Consider the following 20,631-nt stretch of genomic DNA (forward strand, 5'->3'; position numbering starts at 1 on the left):
AATCCATGGAGAAGAAATAAAAAAACTTTGAGGTTCGCTAATGACATTGTAATTCTGTCAGAGACAGCAAAGGACTTGGAACAGCAGTTGAATGGAATGGACAGTGTCTTGAGAGGAGTATATAAGATGAACATCAACAAAAGCAAAACGAGGATAATGGAATGTAGTAGAATTAAGTCGAGTACTGCTGAGGGAATTAGATTAGGAAATGAGACACTTAAAGTAGTAAAGGAGTTTTGCTATTTGGGGAGCAAAATAACTGATGATGGTCGAAGTAGAGAGGATATAAAATGTAGACTGGCAGTGGCAAGGAAAGCATTTCTGAAGAAGAGAAATTTGTTAACATCGAGTATAGATCTAAGTGTCAGGAAGTCTTTTCTGAAAGTATTTGTATAGAGTGTAGCCATCTATGGAAGTGAATCATGGACGATAAATAGTTTGGACAAGAAGAGAATAGAAGCTTTCGAAATGTGGTGCTACAGAAGAATGCTGAAGATTAGATGGGTAGATCACAAAACTAATGAGAAAGTATTGAATAGGGTTGGGGAAAAGAGAAGTTTGTGGCACAACTTGACCAGAAGAAGGGATCGGTTGATAGGACATGTTCTGAGACATCAAGGGATCACAAATTTAGTATTGGAGGGCAGTGTGGAGGGTAAAAATCGTAGAGGGAGACCAAGAGATGAATACAGCAAGCAGATTCAGAAGGATGTAAGTTGCAGTAGGTACTGGGAGATGAAGAAGCTTGCATAGGATAGAGTAGCATGGAGAGCTGCATCAAACCAGTCTCAGGACTGAAGACCACAACAACAACATTCATTCTGTGTTATAGTATCGGATTACGGTATATTTTAAGGCAGTAAAGCATCCAGTGTGAGGGTTTTCCGGTATATAGAAGAAATATAAGTACACACATCAAAGTCAAATGTCTCGGAGCACTGTGGGACTTAACACATATTAAAAAAAAAGTTTTGCATCACCTCGGTTCCCAGAACTTCTGATGACAGACGTTGACTATGGATATTATATCACAGACACAGTCCTTTTGACTCGTCAGAGATGTCACTAAACTCGCCCAAAGGTGTAAACAACCATTCATGGGCAGCGCCTATTAGACGGAGGGAGTCTGACAGCCGATCAGTTCCAGCCATTCCACCAGGAAGGAGGTACACGGCTCGTGTTGTCTGTAGTTCAAACATGCCTAGACGGTTAATACGGCGTTTCAATCGCTTCCGCTTTCTTACTTAGTGTCAGGAAGGGCTCTCAACAAGGGAAGTGTCCAGGCATCTGGGAGTGAACGAAAGCGATGTTGTTCGGACATGGAGGAGATACAGAGAGACAGGAACTGTCGCTGAAATGCCTCGCTCATGCCGCGCAAGGGCTACTACTGCAGTGGATGACCGCTACCTACGGATTATGGCTCGGAGGAACCCTGACAGCAACGCCACCATGTTGAATAATGCTTTTCGTACAGCCACAGGACGTCGAGTTACGGCTCAAACTGTGCGCAGTAGCCTGCATGATGCGCAACTTCACCACCGACGTCCATGGCGATATCCATCTTTGCAACCACGACACCACGCAGCGCGGTACAGATGGGCCCAACAACATGCCGAATGGACCGCTCAGGATTGGCATCACGTTCTCTTCATCGAAGAGTGTCGCATATGCTTTCAACTAGATCATCGTCAGAGACGTGTTTGGAGGCAATCCGGTCATGCTGAACGCCTTAGATACACTGTCCAGCGAGTGCAGCAATGTGGAGGTTCCCTGCTGTTTTGGGGTGGCATTATGTGGGCCGACGTACGCCGCTGGTGGTCGTGGAAGTCGCTGTACGATACTTGAATACCACCTTCCTACCTCTAGTGCAACCATATCGGCAGCATGTTGGCGAGGTATTCGTCTTCATGGACGACAATTCGCGCCCACATCGTGCACATCTTGTGAATGACTTCCTTCAGGATAACGACATCGGTCGATTAGAGTGCCCATGTGCTCCAGACATGAAATCTATCGAACAGGAGTGAGACAGATTGAAAAGGGCTGTTTATGGGCTACGTGACCTACCAACCACCCTGAGGGATCTACGCCGAATCGCCGTTGAGGAGTGGGACAATCTGGACCAACAGTGCCTTGATGAACTTGTGGACAGTACACCACGACGAATACAGGCATGCATCAATGCGTGCTACTGGGTATTAGAGGTACCGGTGTGTGCAGCAATGTGGACCATCACCTATGAAGGTGTCGCTGTATGGTAGTACAACATGCAATGTGTGGTTTTCATGAACAATAAAAAGGGCGGAAAAGATGTTTATATTGATGTCTATTCCAGTTCTCTATACAGGTTCCGGAACTCTTGGAACAGAGGTGATTCTGAACTTTTATTGATATGTATATAATCGAAGGTGTAAAAAAAAGGAAATCTCGTAACCAGTTATTTAGAAAAACGGGAATTTGCCCCCTTCGATGTATAAATATTTATGAGACGTTTATATTATTTAAGGAACATGCAAACGAAAATCTACACCTTTTCTACCTTTTCTACAGGTATAATACACGACATAAACAAATTTCCACAACAAAAAATCAACTTAGCCTCTGTCAAAGAGTAACATTACAGTATGATAAAAAGATTTCCAATAGGTTACCAGAACAATTTCACTCGCTGGATATATTTAATGTACCACACTTTCACAACATGAAAAAACTCGTAACGATGTACTGTAATTAGATGTTTAACACCTTCTTCCGAACTATATAATATGTCGGTATAAACTTAAAAATTTCCCTGATGTGAACTGTGTAGTGGTCATGGACTTCAATGACGTTCTATTAGGTTTGTGCAGAAGTTCGTAGCGTTTTTGTTTTCCATGTTGGTATTCCGGTTGTTATGGGTTTATTTAGAATTGTCATTTTTATTTGTAAGTTCACTGTTTCTGATTCAGTTTACATATTGTCATTTTATCATTTGGAGATAGTGAGTGGAGTTGTGGACCTTAGAGTATGGAGTGCTAAGTGGAGAAACCGAAACATTTCCGCCGTATTCTTCTGCTTGAGTCCAACACAGAGGTGACAGCAGGGGACGCAGCCAGAAACATTTGCGCCGTGCATGGGTACAATGTCATTAGACAGAGCACAGGAAGAAGGATCGTTTTAACATTAGTGACTCTCCGCGTTTGCGAAGATCTTCAAGGTTTGATGAAAATCGTTTAAATGCATTAATCCATAATGAACTACGTCAGTGTACTCAAGTGTGGTGGAGAATGACCATTCCACCATCGTGCAACATTTGCATGCACTGGGGGAGGTTCAAAAATTTGATGTATGGGTACCGCACGCTCTAAACCAAAATCAGAAAAATCAGCTGGTAAAGCTCTTCTTGCTCGTCAACAACACCGAAAATTCCTATGCTGTATTGTTACTGGTGACGAGAAACTGTGCCTTTATGCTAACATACGGAAAAGAAAGGAATGGTTGAGTTCAAACAAAGCAGAAACTCCCAGTACAAAGACATGGGCACATCCACAAAAGATAATGTTATCCATCTGGTGGAACAGCGACAGTGTGGTGTGCTTCAGATTGATTCCCCGAGAACCACTGCTGCCATTTATTGTCAACAACTGAGACGTGTTACAGACACATTCCAAGAATAACGACGAGGAAGACTGCGTGAATTAATGCTACTCCACGACAAATCCCGCCTGCAATCTGCTAAACTGACAAAAAACACTATACAGAAGTTGGGTTGGGAAGTCATTCCACCACCCTTATTCTCCTGATCTTAGTCTTCGCACAACCTTCAAGGAACTTCCTCTCCGGATGAAAATGCGCTCCGAACATGGCTCAACAAGTTCTTCCCCTCAAAACGACGTGATTTCTTCAGTCGCGGAATCGAAAAGTTAACAAAGCGCTGGTAGACTGTTGTCAATAGTGAAGGAAAATATATTCTTGATAACTGAAGTCTCTGTTTTGTATATCTTTTGTGTTTATTAAACTTATAGAAAACGCAAGGAGTTCGTAGCTCGTGGTCGTGCGGTAGCGTTCTCGTTTCCCACGCCCGGTTTCTCGGGTTCGATTTCCGGCGGGGTCAGGGATTTTCTCTGCCGCGTGATGACTGGGTGTTGTGTGGTGTCATTAGGTTAGTTAGGGTTAAGTAGTTCTAAGTTCTAGGGGACTGATGACCACAGATAATAAGTCCCATAGTGCTCAGAGCCATTTGAACCATTTGAAATGCAAGGAACTTATGCACCAACCCAATAGTAAACTTAATTTTTTTGTTGATGTAGAAAGTGCACCTCTCTCTGGTTCTTATGTGCGTAAAAATTAATTACATTATACGTTTCAATAAAAGCCTAAACTGTTTCGCGGTATTTAACTATAAAATACGTAGCCATAATATCATCATAAACGTGTATTATCATACCATTTCTCATCAAACACGGCCTATATCTTGTTGTGTCTTGTACAAAAAAAATGATGGTAGGGGTCCAATAAATTACAGTTCAATGCAACAAAATCCTGCCACTCAAACAGCTGATGAAGCCAACACTCGATAAGAAACCTAGAAGCCACTATAGCAGCGAAAACCGACGAAAGACGAACGGCTTTTTGCACACTTAACTTCAAACGGTTCAAATGGCTCTGATCACTATGGGACTTAACATCTGAGGTCATCAGTCCCTAGAACTTGGAACTACTTAAACCTAACTAACCTAAGGACATTACACACATCCATGCCCGAGGCAGGATTTGAACCTGCGACCGTAGCGGTGGCGCGATTCCAGATTGAAGCGCCTAGAACCGCTCGGTCACTTCGGCCGGCGAACTTGACTACTGCAAGTGAATCTACAGGGATAGAGCAAACAAGGTAACACAAACAAATGACTGGATAGTGAAGAGGTCTTTAGCAGCCCGCCCCTCCCACCACTCTTTGTACTTGTATATATGCGTATTGTTACCATCGTATTCCAGCCTGCACCTTTTAAGTCCCGCTGCAAGGGGCGTCACCGTAGAGGAACGCACGAACAGACGGACGCTTCGAGCGTGTTAGCTCTCAGGAGGTAATCTTGGCGGCAAATATGCTTACTGATAAGATAAACCCCTTTTGTTTTCGTCTTGGAGTGCAGGCTGTTGTGCGTCACGGAAAAACGTGCTTAACGCTTGGAGCCGTTGCTTCTCGAAGAAAGGAAGGACCATTAGGGTTTAAAGTCCCCGTCAACGATCCGGTTTTTGGAAACAAATCACAAGCTCGAGGTGGGGAAGGGCAGAAAAGGAAATCAGTTGTGTTACCGGCATTTTCATAATTATTCACGGTATTCTCCTTAATAGTTTATAGAAACCAAAGAAAAATCTGCCGTGCGTGGCAGCCGCGCGGTCTAAGGTCTGTGACGGTCCGCGTGGCTGCCCCGTCGGAAGATCGAGTCCTTCCTCGGGCATGGGTGTGTGTGTTTTCCGTAGCGTAAGAAAGTTTAAATTAGATGGAGTAGTGTGTAAGCCTAGGGAGCGATGACCTCAGCAGTTTGGTCCCACAGGATCTTACCAAAAATTTCCAAGAAAAATTTAACTATGTTTATATGGGCACGGAGTTACGCGACCACTTTCCCGAATGCTAGTTGAGTCAATAAGCCCTGTCAGTGAAGACCAAAAAATTGGCGAGTAGGAGTCAAGCACTGAGGATTGCATACAAACTTAATTATGTTTGTATATAGTTCATCAGTGTTCGGAATCGAGAATCGCAATGGTTTTTGCTTGTTACCAGTATCGATACTGGCAAAATACTTGTCCCGGAAATTCCAAGACAGCATCAACGCCTCTGCAGTAGTTCCTCATACTAGCTTGGATATACAAAAAGAAACGAGCCGGGGAATTCAGTTTATATACGTACAGAGAAGATTTAATAAAACATTTTTGATACTTACTAAAACATGACTCCAACTTATATTTTACGTTTGTGTGAAATAAAGTTCGTCTGTTATGCTTTTGACGGATAATGAATGCAGTGTACGTTCAAACGGAAAAAAGTTATGTGATATAATTATAATTTAACAATCTTTAGATTTTTTCCTTATATTGTGAAACATTTTTTTCTTGCCAAATTTCAAGTGCCCTGTAGGTTTTGATAGTGAGATTTCACTTTCAAGACTTGTGATATAAATGTCCATATCTTTTGATTGCATCGAATTAGAAGTTCAAAATTTTTACATTATCAAGAGACCGTAGACCTTAGTATGTGACATGAATTTTAACTCAATATGTCAACCTGTTCAAATGGTTCTGAGCACTATGGGACTCAACTGTTGTGGTCATCAGTCCCCTAGAACTTCGAACTACTTAAACCTAACTAACGTAAGGACATCACACACATCCATGCCCGAGGCAGGATTCGAACCTGCGACCGTAGCAGTCGCACGGTTCCGGACTGCGCGCCTAGAACCGCGAGACCACCGCGGCCGCCTCGAATTAGGGAAGGAAAGAGAAGGAAGTAGGCCGTGCGCTTTCAAAGAAACAATCCCAGCATTTCCCGAAGCGATTTAGGGAAATCACGGAGAACCTAAATCAGGATGGCCTGACACGGGCTTGAACCGTCGTCCTCCCGAATGCAAGTCCAGTGTCCTAACCAGTAAGGCACCTTGCTCGGTGAGTGGTAGGAGAGAATGCCATAAACAACATACTAAAAATCCTGATCAGTGGGGTGGGGATGTGACCGAAAATCACTTTTAGTTGAATAACTTGACATATCTCAGTCCATAACGAAAATGTACAAAATTAACTATGTTACATTTCCTACAAAAAATGTACTATTCATTTTATCTCTGGTTTGTGCGTAGGGAGTGATAAATATAAACCCTCCCTTGGCGCGCATGCACTGTAGCTTAGGTGGAGTTTGTGGGCCAGTTTGAGATATTTTCCCTACTTGATAGATAACAAGTATCTTGTATAAAATTGTTCGTCTCAACTTCCTCTAATCCAATTTAGTTGCCGGCCCTGGTGGCCGAGCGGTTCTAGGCGCTACAGTCTGGATCCGCGCGACCGCTACGGTCGCAGGTTCGAATCCTGCCTCGGGCATGGATGTGTGTGATGTCCTTAGGTTAGTTAGGTTTAACTCGTTCTAAGTTCTAGGGGACTGATGACCTTAGAAGTTAAGTCCCATGGTGCTCAGAGCCATTTTAACCATTTGAACGAATTTAGTATGTTGAAAACAGATCCTAAGTGATCCTACTACGATTATTTGTGGCTCATCCGAAGTTAATTTCGTTAGTGTTTCTCGGTGGTATCCCAATACCATATCTAAAAATAGTGAAGAACTTAGGTGTAACTTTGGGTGAACATCTCAAGCGGCCAGAAAATGCTGTCACTTTCAGGAAGACTTCCGCTTACCTTTCTTCCCTCCAAAAGTTTCGGAAAAGTTTTCAGAGGACGTGAAACGTGGGCAAATTGATGGTGCTCATGTATTGGATGCTTCTGTAACCAAGGCAGACAAAGTATCTGGTGTTTCAAGAGTAACAGTGTCGAAGATTTATACCGCATACAAGGAAAGTGGCAAAACATTATTCGCAAAGTCACAGCTCGGATTAAATTATGTGTTCAGGGATCGCGATGGGCGATCATTGAAGAGAACTATGGCTAAAAATAAGAGGGCAACAGCTAGTAAGGTCACTGCAGAACTGAATGTCTACATCTACATCCATACTCCGCAAGCCACCTGACGGTGTGTGGCGAAGGGTACTTTGAGTACCTCTATCCGTTCTCCCTTCTATTCCAGTCTATAATTCGTTAGTTTATCTATCATCTCCGTAACGCTTTCGCGATTACTAAATGATCCTATAACGAAGCGCGCTGCTCTCCGTTGGATCTTCTCTATCTCTTCTATCAACCCTATCTGGTACGGATCCCACACTGATGAGCAGTATTCAAGCAGTGGGTGAACAAGCGTACTGTAACCTACTTCCTTCGTTTTCGGATTGCATTTCCTTAGGATTCTTCCAATGAATCTCAGTCTGGCATCTGCTTTACCGACGATCAACTTTATATGATCATTCCATTTTAAATCACTCCTAGTGCCTACTCCCAGATAATTTATGGAATAACTTCAAAATGGTTGAAACGGCTCTGAGCACTATGGGACTTAACATCTGTGGTCATCAGTCCCCTAGAACTTAGAACTACTCAAACCTAACTAACCTAAGGACATCACACACATCCATGCCCGAGGCAGGATTCGAACCTGCGACCGTAGCGGTCACGCGATTCCAGACTGAAGCGCCTAGAACCGCACGGCCACACTGGACGGCTATGGAATTAACTGCTTCCAGTTGCTGACCTGCTATATTGTAGCTAAATGATAAAGGATCTTTCTATGTATTCGCAGCACACTACACTTGTCTACATTGCGATTCAATTGTCATTCCCCTGCACCATGCGTCAATTCGTTACATATCCTCCTGCATTTCAGTACAATTTTCCATTGTTACAACCTCTCAATATACCACAGCATCATCCGCAAAAAGCCTCAGTGAACTTCCGATGTTATCCACAAGGTCATTTATGTATATTGTGAATAGCAACGATCCTACGACATTCCCCTGCGGCACACCTGAAATCACTCTTACTTCGGAAGACATCTCTCCATTGAGAATGACTTGCTGCGTTCTGTTATCTAGGAACTCTTCAATCCAATTACACAATTGGTCTGATAGTCCATGTGCTCGTACTTTGTTTATTAAACGACTGTGGGGAACTGTATCGAACGCCTTGCGGAAGTCAAGAAACACGGCATCTACCTGGAACCCGTGTCTATGGCCCTCTGAGTCTCTTGGACGAATAGCGCGAGCTGGGTTTCACACGATCGTCTTTTTCGAAACACATGCACCTGCGAACCCTGTCAGCGCCAAAACAACACGGAGGGAGGTGCAGAAGCAGGAAACTGTAGGGCGAACTAGAATTCTAAAATCACTCGTCAGTGACACAAATGCCCGTCACGGGAAAGCGCGGTGGACTATAGAGCCATTTGTCATTTGGTCGAACGAGTCTTGTTCAACGCTATTCCCAACTTTTGGCCGAGTTTCCGTCGCAAGGATTAAACATGGTGGGGGTTCGATGATGTTTTGGGCAGCCATATCGTGGTAATCCGTAGGCGCCGTGGTTACTCCGAAAGGTCACATTACTGTCGAGGATTATGTGACCAATTTGGCTGATCTGGTCCACTCTATGGTACGATGCTGATTCCCCAGTAGTGATGATGTGTTTCAAGACGCTAGGGCCTCTGTTCACGCAGCTTATATCGCCCAGTACCGTTTTCATGAGCACTCCGTGTTCAGGCCAGGAGTGGCCTACCGGGACCATCCGACCGGCATGTCATCTTCAGCGGAGGATGCGGATAGTAGGGTGAGGTGAGCACACTGCGCTCCCGGTCGTTTTGATGGTACTCTTGACCGAAGCCGGTACTAATCGGTCGAGTAGCTCCTCAATTGGCATCACGAGGCTGAGTGCACCCCGAAAAATGGCAACAGTGCATGGCGGCCTGGATGGTCACCCATCCAAGTGCGGACCACGCCCGACAGCGCTTAACTTCGGTCACCTCAGGGGAACTGGTGTATCCACTGCGGCAAGGCCGTTGCCGTTTTCATGACCACCAGGATGAATTGTTGCACTCCCCCTGGTCACCACAGGCACCAGATCTCAATGTTATTGAGCCTATGTGGTCTAGTTTGGAGAGAACGATGCGTGATTGTTATCCACTCCATCATCGTTACCTGCCTGAACGTACCATTATTTTGCAAGAAGATTGTATGATATTCCCTTGAGAAGCATACGGGACCTGTATTTACTCATTCCGAGACTGCACAAAGTTTTTTTTGTCAACTATTTTCCTGTACCGTATTATGGTAATCTGTTGTGGGTTTGGCATTTCCGTATATTTGTTCGACCCTTATGGTTCCTCGCGGCCCGACGAGTTACGTAGCTACTACCATGCGCTATGCCTACACTACTGGCTATTTAAATTGCTACACCACGAACATGACGTGCTACAGACGCGAAATTTAACCGGCAGGAAGAAGCTGCTGTGATATGCAAATGTGCTGACATGAGGAAAGTTTCCAACCGATTTCTCATACACAAACAGCAGTTGACCGGCGTTGCCTGGTGAAACGTAGTTGTGATGCCTCGTGTAAGGAGGAGAAATGCGTACCATCACGTTTCCGACTTTGATAAAGGTCGGATTGTAGCCTATCGCGATTGCGCTTTATTGTTCGCGACATTGCTGCTCGCGCTGGTCGAGATCCAAAGACTGTTAGCAGAATATGGAATCGGTGGGTTCAGGAGGGTAATACGGAACGCCGAGCTGGATCCCAACGGCCTCGTATCATTAGCAGTCGAGATGACAGGCATCTTATCAGCATGACTATAAAGGATCGTGCAGCCACGTCACTATCCCTGAGTCAACAGATGGGGACGTTTGCAAGACAACAACCATCTGCACGAACAGTTCGACGACGTTTGGCTGCTGTTACCCTTGACGCTGCATCACACACAGGAACGCCTGCGATGGTGTACTCAATGACTAACATAAGTGCACGAATGGCAAAACGTCATTTTTTCGGATGTATCCAGGTTCTGTTTACAGCATCATGATGGTCGCATCCGTGTTTGGCGACATCGCAGTGAACGCACACTGGAAGCATGTATTCGTCATCGCCATACTGGCGCATCGCCCGGCGTGATGGTGCCATTGGTTACACGTCTCGGTCACCTCTTGTTCGCATTGACGGCACTTTGAACAGTGGACGTTACATTTCAGATGTGTTACGACCCCTGACACTACTCTTCATTCGATCCCTGCGCAAACCTACTTTTCAGCAGGATAATGCTCGACCGCATGTTGCAGGGTCTGTGCGGGCCTTTCTGGATGCAGAAAATGTTCGACTGCTGCCCTGGCCAGCATATTCTCCATACCTCTCACCAGCTGAAAACGTCTGGTCAATGGTGGCCGAGCAACTGGCTCGTCACAATATGCCGGTCACTACTCTTTATGAACTGTGGTATCGTGTTGAAGCTGCTTCGACAGCTGTACCTGTACACGCCATCCAAGCTCTGTTTGACTCAATGCCCAGGCGTATCAAGGCCGTTATTGCAGCCAGATGTGGTTGTTCTGGGTACTGATTTCACAGGATCTATGCACCCAAATTGCGTGAAAATGTAATCATATCTAAGTTCTAGTACAATATATTTGTCCAATGAATACCCGTTTATCATCTGCATTTCCTCTTTCTGTAGCAATTTTAATGGCCAGTAGTGTGCTTCATCCATACGCCTGTAGGCAAGCACCTCAGTACCTCAATTACTTATTAATACCTGTCAGATCATCATAACGTATACACTACATCTCAGTTGTCTGTCCTAACTGCATCCATTCAAGATGGTTAAAATGGCTCTGAGCACTATGGGACTTAACATCTGAGGTCATCAGTCCCCTAGAACTTAAAACTACTTAAACCGAACTAACCTAAAGACATCACACTATCCATGCCCGAGGCAGAATTCGAACCTGCGACCGTAGCAGCAGCGCGGTTCCGGACTAAAGCGCCTAGAATCTCTCGGCCACAACGGCCGGCTAGCTGCACTACATGTACAAGCAATCCTAGTTTAGGTTTTCGGTCATTTCCCTGAATTGCTTCAGGTAAATGCGGGGATTGTTCCTCTGAAAGGGCACGGCCGACTTCCTTCCCCATCCTTCTCTAATCCGATCGGACTGATGACCTCCCAGTTTGGTCCCCTCACCCGAATCAACCAACCAAACGGAAGCCTAAAAACATTCGTAAACACGCTCCCTGTTGCTGCCGTCCGCCTGTGGAACAAACTATCCTCCACACTACCCACAATTCATTGGCCTGTTGTTTTTAAGAAGAAGCTAGAGTACTTCCTTCTATCGCCCTCCTACTTTTTCCCTTTCTCAGACAACAAAACTAGTGCTCCTATATTCTACCAGTCACACTTCTTTCTCATTTCGTTTCTCTATTAGTCACGCCAGTTTCTTGCCCCTTATCATTAATTGTGTGTTCTCACGTTAACCTTTCTCTGTCTCTTGCACCCTATTCCCTCATATCCATTTCTGCTAGAGTACCTTCCAGTAATTTGTTTTTATTGTTGTGCTTACCACGAAGAATTTAAAATGTGTGTTTTTGTCCGCGCTGATGTAATTTCTAAATGAAGTTCAGATGTGTGTGAAATCTTATGGGACTTAACTGCTAAGGTCATCAGTCCCTAAGCTTACACACTACTTTACCTAAATTATCCTAAGGACTAACACACACCCCCATGCCTGAGGGAGGACTCGAACCTCCGCCGGGCCCAGCCGCTCTAATTGAAGTATTCTGTAGTAAGTGTAATTTACAACATGCTTATCGTAATGTACGTAATGTAAAAGAAGTAGAATGTATAGTTAGAGGTAATAGAGGCCCTAATGATCGTAAGCTTGCCAAATTAAGTAAATCAATAAACACCTGTAAATAAAATTAAAAAAATAATTCAGCGTTCGGTATAGCGTAGAAGGCTCATGTAGTAAAACGATGGATACAGCGAACTTCATATCTGTGAAGATATGCAGTACGATTGCATTTTCGTTATCACCAACGTTGTGGTACAGTCACGTAGAAAGCGTTGTCGAATCAGCTGATACAGCTCTGAAGAGATTGGAAGAGGAATAGGATGTTGAATCGATAGCAGATGACGCGCAGCTGCATCTGTTGACAGCTCCCGAGCAGACAGCTGTTCTGATTTCGCAGCTCCGACGGAACTCTTTTTGGCTTCCATCAAGGGCGCCGCTGCCGTGCGTATTTCGTCACACCGGCGTCAGTGAACGGAGTACGGGACGAAAATAGCTTCGTGGACAAGGCTGCGAATCTGAGCAGGATCGGGGGACGGCGTTGTCTTAAAGAGCAACTTCTAGTACAGTGTTTGCTGTTGTGGAGGGTTTGTCACCGATCCGTCATAAAACCTTTAATTTGTACACGTTTTTATACATACAAGTACGGTTCAGCCAAAATGCTGCTGCAAAAATTTATTATGCTCCGGCTAGTTTTCACTATTTTGTCATCAACCGGCAGATTTTAAAAGCTAGTAAACTGACGTATGATATATACCTTCACTATTTCCAGTTTTAAATTCTGCCATATGATGACAAAATAGTGGCAACCATTTGCACAAAAAGGCGTTTTATAGCAGATTTTTGGTTGTAGTCAGGGTGTCCCACATGTCTTCACTATAAATGTATCAAGCAGATATTGTTTAGCTTCCAAGGGGAAAATTAACCAGCATGATTTCCTTTCTTGTAATTTTGTTCATTACGAAGTGTAAGTCTTTAGCACCCTACATTTTTGTATTGGGTAATCCACTTCCTCTCCTGAAGACCTGTTGAAACACGTATCGCAGTGTATCATTCACGTAAACACGATATTATTAAAAGCTTAACACAAAATTGACTTTGGGTCACATGTACTAATGCACAGAACAGGCGCCTACGGTAGCAAACGTACATCGTCAACTTAACTTGTGAGTACAATGTACACCAACGAAGAGCAGATAGAATTGCCACTCACCTGTGGATAATGTAAGCTTGCAGAACAGTACTTGCAGTAATATTTTCTTATTTAGAATAATGGTAGGTTTGGTACAGTACTGTATACTTTTAAACGATGTATTGCGTAAAGGCAATCCGTGATTAAAAACAGCATCACCATTACTTTTCTCTTACATTGGTTGAAGGTAGACGTAATGCTGATCAGGCAGATGAACTTTACAGAGGGCGATATCCCAACAAGAACCCACCTTCACGACAGATGTTTTCTAGTCTTGCTGTGACGCTTCAGCAAATGAGAAACTGCAAGCCAAGGCAAAGAAATCATCGTAGAGCTCGCGCGGACGAAGCTGTCGAAATTACTCTTCTCGTTTCTGCTGCAATGAATCCACACGTGAGCACATGTCAGCTTGAACAAGACACTGGCGTTCCTAAACCCACTCTACAACAAATTCTAATATGGCACCAGTTCCATGCTTGTCATCTATACTCACAACAAAAATTGCATGGGAATGATTCTCGGAATTGTGTACAATTGTGTAAGCGGGGACAGCAGCAAATCCTCGCGAAACAGAACTTCCTCTCGAATGTTTTTTTTCCGATGAATGTTCCTTCTCTAACAATGGGCAGAAAATAAAACGGACATGCATGACTGGTCCACCGAAAACCCACGATGGCTTAGTCAGGTGAAACATGAAAACAATGTGAAACCTCCCCTTAGAAAAATTTATGAATTACTGTGCTTGGATATCCCTTATGTTATTTGATTTTCAAACAGCTGAGCAGAACTGAACGTACTCAGACATTACTCTCTTTACTTATTCTGATCAACACTAAACTGACACAGAATATTTTTTAGCGCAACGCAATCTGACTTCCAAAAATCCCTACGAAAGAATGGCCCTGACTAACAATAACCTATACCTTTCATGAATCACTTGCCTCACAAAATCTTCGTTACTCGAACTAGTGCAATACAGCGAGCGCCAATACTGCCAGCTAAATAAAAGATTCTAACTACTGATAGGCATAGTTACCAAATGAAAGATTTTGATACAGAACAAACAATGTATTTATCTTAATAGTGTTCAAAAGTCATTATATATCAGTTCATGACATCCACTCTTACAAATTTACTCTTTCTGATGGACACACGTCCAGATCATCCGCTCTCAAAACTCCGCCATCTCTCTCTCCACATCCACCACTGCTGACTTCTCACCTCCAACTGCGCAACGCTACGCGCTGTTCACATCCAACTGCCCATCACTAGAATATTCCAACAATGCAAACCAGCCACAGACCGCACACAGCACAGTCAGTGATTTTCTTACAGAGCGCAACGTGGCGTTACCAACATAGAAACCTAAACAGCCTACTTACTAATGAATGTTCTGGTATGAGATGCTTGGTATTGCAATTATTATCACTTGTTTCATTAGCGGTGATTAAACGGCAGCGCATATGCCAACTTTCTCACACGATTTCGTCCTGGATCAAATGCTGCTAATCATCATTGTGCTAAGTCGAAATTTCTGCAAAGTGTCTTCGTAGCGCTATGCATTGTTTGTGGTTCGACACTCCAAAAACTCGATGAGCTGAAGGCCCCTGCAGTCGAAGAGGAAGGTCATCATGACCTTACCGTAACTTGTGGAATAGCTTTGGAATTATTTCTCGTGGGAGATGTGAGATGTTTCAACTGTTGGCTTTGCTATTTGCGTGTCGGAATGCTGTCGGACGGAATCATCCTACTGCGTGTTAGCGCTCACCTGCCCTCCCACTCTGCCTATCGGACGAAGGCTACGCTTCAGCGATTAGGTTGGGAAACACTGCAACATACTCCGTACAGACCGTATCTTTCACCGTGTGATTTTCACACCTTTGGCGACCTGAATAAAGACGTGTGGACACGTCGGATGAGGAATTGCAAGAATGGGTGCGGTTGAGGATCTGTCAGCGGCCGACCGCATTCTACGAAACAGGAACTGATCCTCTCGTCTCGCAGTGGGATGAATGTCTTAACACGTGTGATGAATACCTCTGAACGGAATCATTCGATGGTACAGCTGTAGCGGGTGCTCGGTTCTCGTTTGTCTGCTCCCTACAACACGGCATACAAACGGTGGACTTTGAAATCTGACAGGAATTTCGGCTGTCAGTTAATGCTTGTTCATCTCAGTTAGCGTCCAAGTGAACGACGCAAAGAGAACTGCATACAATGAGCATTTAGAGTCGGTTACCTCACAAAAATCCTCGTTGACAGAATTACATAATACTGCTGGACAAATATATACCTGAACAAGCTTCTTCATCTTACAGCGACAATTCATTTTGCAATAAGTTTCCATATGAGACCCCAGTAAGTTCATTCTGTAAGCCAGTAGGTAAACCCAGTTAACTCACTGTTTATCAAAAAGAGAAAAATAAGTTAAAAACATCGCTTTACAATGATATACATATTCACCCAGTAGTCTGAGTTTTTTATGTTGTTAATGCTGACAGCGCAGCATCAGTGAACTGTGTGAACAGAAGTAATCAGCTCTGAGATCAACTCACTGAGCTGTCCAGTAATTGTCCAAAGCAGTGACAAAATGCCCTGCAGTAGGTTTAACACTGGCTGCACATGTAGAACATCAAGGGACAAAAAAGCAACAGAAAATGCTCAACAGAATGAGGCCACTGGACCCGACAGGATACCCGTTCAATTCTACACTGAATACGCGAAAGAACTTTGTCGTCTTCTAGCATCACTGTTCCATGGGTCTCTAGAGGAGCGAAGCATTCCTAATGATTGGAAAAAAGCACAAGTCATTCTCGTTTTCAGAAGGGTTGTGGAACGGACATGCAAACTTTAGAACTCTATCTCTGATGCAGGTCTGTTGTGGAGTTTTTAACATGTTTCATGTTCGCACGTTACGACATTTCTGGAGACCGAAAAATCTCCTCTACAGGAACCAACATATGTTCCAAAAACAAAGATCGTATGAAACCCAGCTCGCTCTGCTCTTCCACGAGACCAAATAGCAGTAGATAACAGGCGCCCAGGCAGATGCCGTGTTCCTTGATTTCCGAAAGGCATTTGGTACAGTTCCGCAATACCGCCTAACGAACAGAAAACGAGCGTATGGAATATCAGACCAACTGTGTGATTTGACTGAAGAGTTTCTAGCAAACAGAATACAGCATGTCATTCTGAACGGAAAGAAGTCTTCAGATGTAAACTAGCATCGGGTATGCCACAGGAGAGTGTTATAGGACTATTAATTTTCGTCGGCCGCGGTGGTCTCGCGGTTCTCGGCGCTCAGTCCAGAACCGTGCGACTGCTACGGTCGCAGGTTCGAATCCTGCCTCGGGCATGGATGTGTGTGATGTCCTTAGGTTAGTTAGGTTTAAGTAGTTCTTAAGTTCTAGGGGACTACTGACCACAGCAGTTGAGTCCCATAGTGCTCAGAGCCATTTTTATTAATTTTCACAGTATACTGGGTGGTTATAATTAAACTTTCCCTATTTAACACTTTATAACACGGAAACTAATTACCATACGAGTATCAAACGCAGCAGAATCAATTCAACTGAAACATTTTTAATGTGCTGATACGTTAAATAATATTACATATCGGTACCATTTCTGCTACAAAAGGGGCTCAATATGGCGCCCATCAGTGTCCAGAAGAGCCTGAAAGCTCCGATTGCATTCGGCACAGCAGAACGAAGCATATCCGTAGGTATGCTGGCTACCTCTTTTGATATGCTGCACTTCAGCACATGTGTGAATGTTCCCCTGTTAGACCATGTCCTCAAAGTAGCCCCACAAATAAAAATCACAGGGTGTGGGGTCAGGTGATCTTGCCAGCCAAGCATTTGGAGACGACCAGCTGACAATTCAATAGTTTCCAAATGTGTTACAGAGAAGCAGGTGAACTTAACGAGCAGTGTGCGGTGGAGCCCCATCTTGCATGAAAACTGTCGAGTTCAATGCGTTTCTCTCGTGTAGATTGGGTATGACATGCTGGCGAAGTATGTTACAGCCTAATGCTGGCCAGTCACATTGCATGTCTTTGGTCCTTGAGCACCAAACTGTTAAAAAAAAAAAAAAATGGGCCAATGATGAACGTAGACATGAAGCCACACCATACGGTGACACGTTCCCCCCCTGGGGGCGGGGAATCCACCGGGGGGCCGAACCCCACAATAACCCTGAAAGAGTGGTTCGGTGTGGGGTGGCGTAGGGATGAAGGGGGGACTGCGGCAGCCATCGTGGGGTTGTGGACCACTGCGACTGCTGCGGGGACGGATCCTCTCTGTCGTTTCTAGGCCCCCGGTTAACCAATTAATTATACAATACAATACTCTTCATCACAATCACAAAAAGAGCCAAATTAATCCCCTTATGACAGTTCTGGGTCTAGATGCAAGGATCACTATAGTAAAAATAAATTGAAAATAGTGACAACATACTAATATTGCAAAATGTAAACTTTCACGCCCGGAATTGTCACGATTAGTAAAATATTTCGGGCTACTATGCCGTGGTAGAAGGTATTTCACTTTAAAACCCGACGTTTGGTCCCCATCTGCGGACATTTTCAAGGGGGATCGTAGCACTGTTGAAAGTCAGATCCACACTCTGGCACGCTGCTGACTACAGCAAAATTCCACTACCGCGAGCTTCCGCGCAGTGGCACGACGTCACATGTTTTGAATACGCGAGCACAACTGGGCTAGTTGCGGTCGCGTAATCAGAAAAAGTGGCATCACGCCACTGCGCATGAAATTTGGATTCCGGTGGTGAAGATGAGTACCAGTCTTCCACCATGGAATGATAGCAACAGCGGACGACGGCGGTCGACAAGGCCAGTTTGCGCTCCGTATTCAAAACATGTGACGTCACGCCACTGAGTGGAAGTGATTTTTGCTGTAGCCAGTGGCGAGAAGGGGTGTAAATCGGACATTCGACGGAGCTACGGTACCCCTTGAAAATGTCCTCAGCAGATGGGGACGAAACGGCGGGTTTTAAAGTGAAATAGCCAAGAATACTTTATTACTTGCAACACACTAATATCTCTATTCCTCAACTCACCTTCACCTACTGAAATCTGTGTAATTCTCCATTTCCTGTTATCTCTACAAACTTCATATCCACTTTCCTCCCTTTCTGTATTAAATTTATAATTATATAGCATGCAGTTAGAGTATTTCCTTCTGCCCTGTGTTTTATGGCAAATTTGGCCTCATGTTAGCTTTTATATTTTCTGTAACATAGGCACCCCCTAACTTAGCATCGTGCCATATTACCAACAACGCTAGCTACACGCTACTTGTGTGTGATACAAGCAAAGAACAAGGACAGGTTTCAGTCAGGTATAGTCTATGGTCAGATACCTCTACATTAAATGTATTTTCTGCATTTTCTCCTCAGAGCCCTAGAACTGATCAGCATTTAAGCTTGCACTGGCATATTGTTATTGGCATTGGCTTAACTAAATGAAGCAGATGAAACAAATGACAATCTTATTGTTTCAGGATATGCATTGCAGTGCTGGTCATGTTCATCTGATGCAGACCCAGATTGTGCTGACCCTTTTTACCCATCACATAAGACACTTACTGAATGCAAAGCAAAACATAAAGGGGAAAAGCCCACTTGCGAGGCTATTGTTCTTAAAGGTAAGTAGGTTTTCTTATGATTGGCATATGAAAATTACCAACCTTCTTTCTGTATCTATGTACTAGTATTAAATATTTCAAATGAAACGGCTTTACAGAGCTCATAGTACTTGTTGTACTAATGCAACTGTGCCCAGTGCAGTGGCTTAGCAGTATTGGTACATCACACATTCACACAGAGTAAAGCAACTGAACAACACTTTAAACAACAAAAACCAATGTTATGAAATGTCTTTAGGTGTCTGATACACAATGTTGTGTTACATTTTGGAATATTACTTATAAAGTTTTGTTGCCAAGACTGCGTGTGACAACTGGAGAACTGCGGACAGGAGGAACCCCTTCGCTTTCTTCCATGCCCCTTTCCTTGTGTTTGTTTCAGGCTCATTGGCCATTTGTCACATCCTCTTTGAAGCATCCGTTTCTTGCTGTTTTCTTTCTTCTATTACTAACATTAGTTGTTTTCTTTAATCTTCTCTTGGTCTCGCTCTTCTTCTTCTCCTCCACGTTTGTGGACATCATTCCCAAACTCACCTTGCCTTGCGACATTGCTCCAGTCTCCTTATGTGACCATACAATTTGAGACTACACTCATGTATTTCTTCAAGCATGTCTTTTGCTACCCCTTCTATTCCTTTTATTTGTTTAATAGCCTTCCATTATAATATTGATATTCAACTAGTTCTTCTCATGCAATCATTTTCCAAGGCTGATAATTTTTGTTGATCTCTTTGGATCATCGTCCATATTTCTGCTCCATAAAGGAATATACTTTGAGTAATTTCCCCATACATTTTTTCTTCAACATATGTGTAATTGTTCATACTATAACTGGGCATTGTTCTAATTATACACAATCCAGTCACTTTAATGTGACCCAATACCTATGTTCGACATCAGCGAGCAATAACCACTCACTAATGGCAGGTGGTAACAGTAGCAGTGGAAGGTATATAAGGGAGTGGAAGGGGTTGGGAGGACGCGGTAAATAGTGCGGTCATCGTCATAGTGTGGAAACAGGGAGATGTTTCTGACATTCAAAAGGACATGATCTTTGGCTTTTCCACTGAGTAACTGACAACCCAGATCAGGCAAGGTTCTACCAACAGTGTCTCCTTAATGACCATTCAGTGAGCTTTCCTGCATCTGGCCCTCCACGGCAGACACCTGGTTCATGTATCCATGCTGTCTGCTGTTCATTGACGATGAAGGCTGGAATTTACTTGCCAATACAGCAACTAGAGGTTGACTGAGTGGCAACAGGTGGCCTTTTCAGATAAATCACATTTCATGTTCCACCAGACTGAGGGGCATTGGATCACTGCGAGGGTCCAGCCCGGAGCAAGGAATGTTATGGCCTAGGGAATGTTACCCTGGGTGATATCATC

General features: G+C 44.0%; 1 protein-coding gene across 2 annotated transcripts in view; it reads left to right on the forward strand.

Moving 5' to 3' along the window:
* LOC126336564 (uncharacterized) overlaps positions 1–20,631 on the forward strand; it is a 119,070-nt gene that overhangs the window by 93,351 nt on the left and 5,088 nt on the right. For both annotated transcript variants that reach the window (XM_050000412.1, XM_050000413.1), the window contains exon 3: positions 19,100–19,243. In XM_050000412.1, the coding sequence (XP_049856369.1) occupies positions 19,100–19,243 (144 nt within the window). The remainder of the gene's footprint in view (positions 1–19,099; positions 19,244–20,631) is intronic.

Source organism: Schistocerca gregaria, chromosome 2, assembly GCF_023897955.1.
Source record: "Schistocerca gregaria isolate iqSchGreg1 chromosome 2, iqSchGreg1.2, whole genome shotgun sequence".
NCBI lineage: Eukaryota > Metazoa > Arthropoda > Insecta > Orthoptera > Acrididae > Schistocerca > Schistocerca gregaria.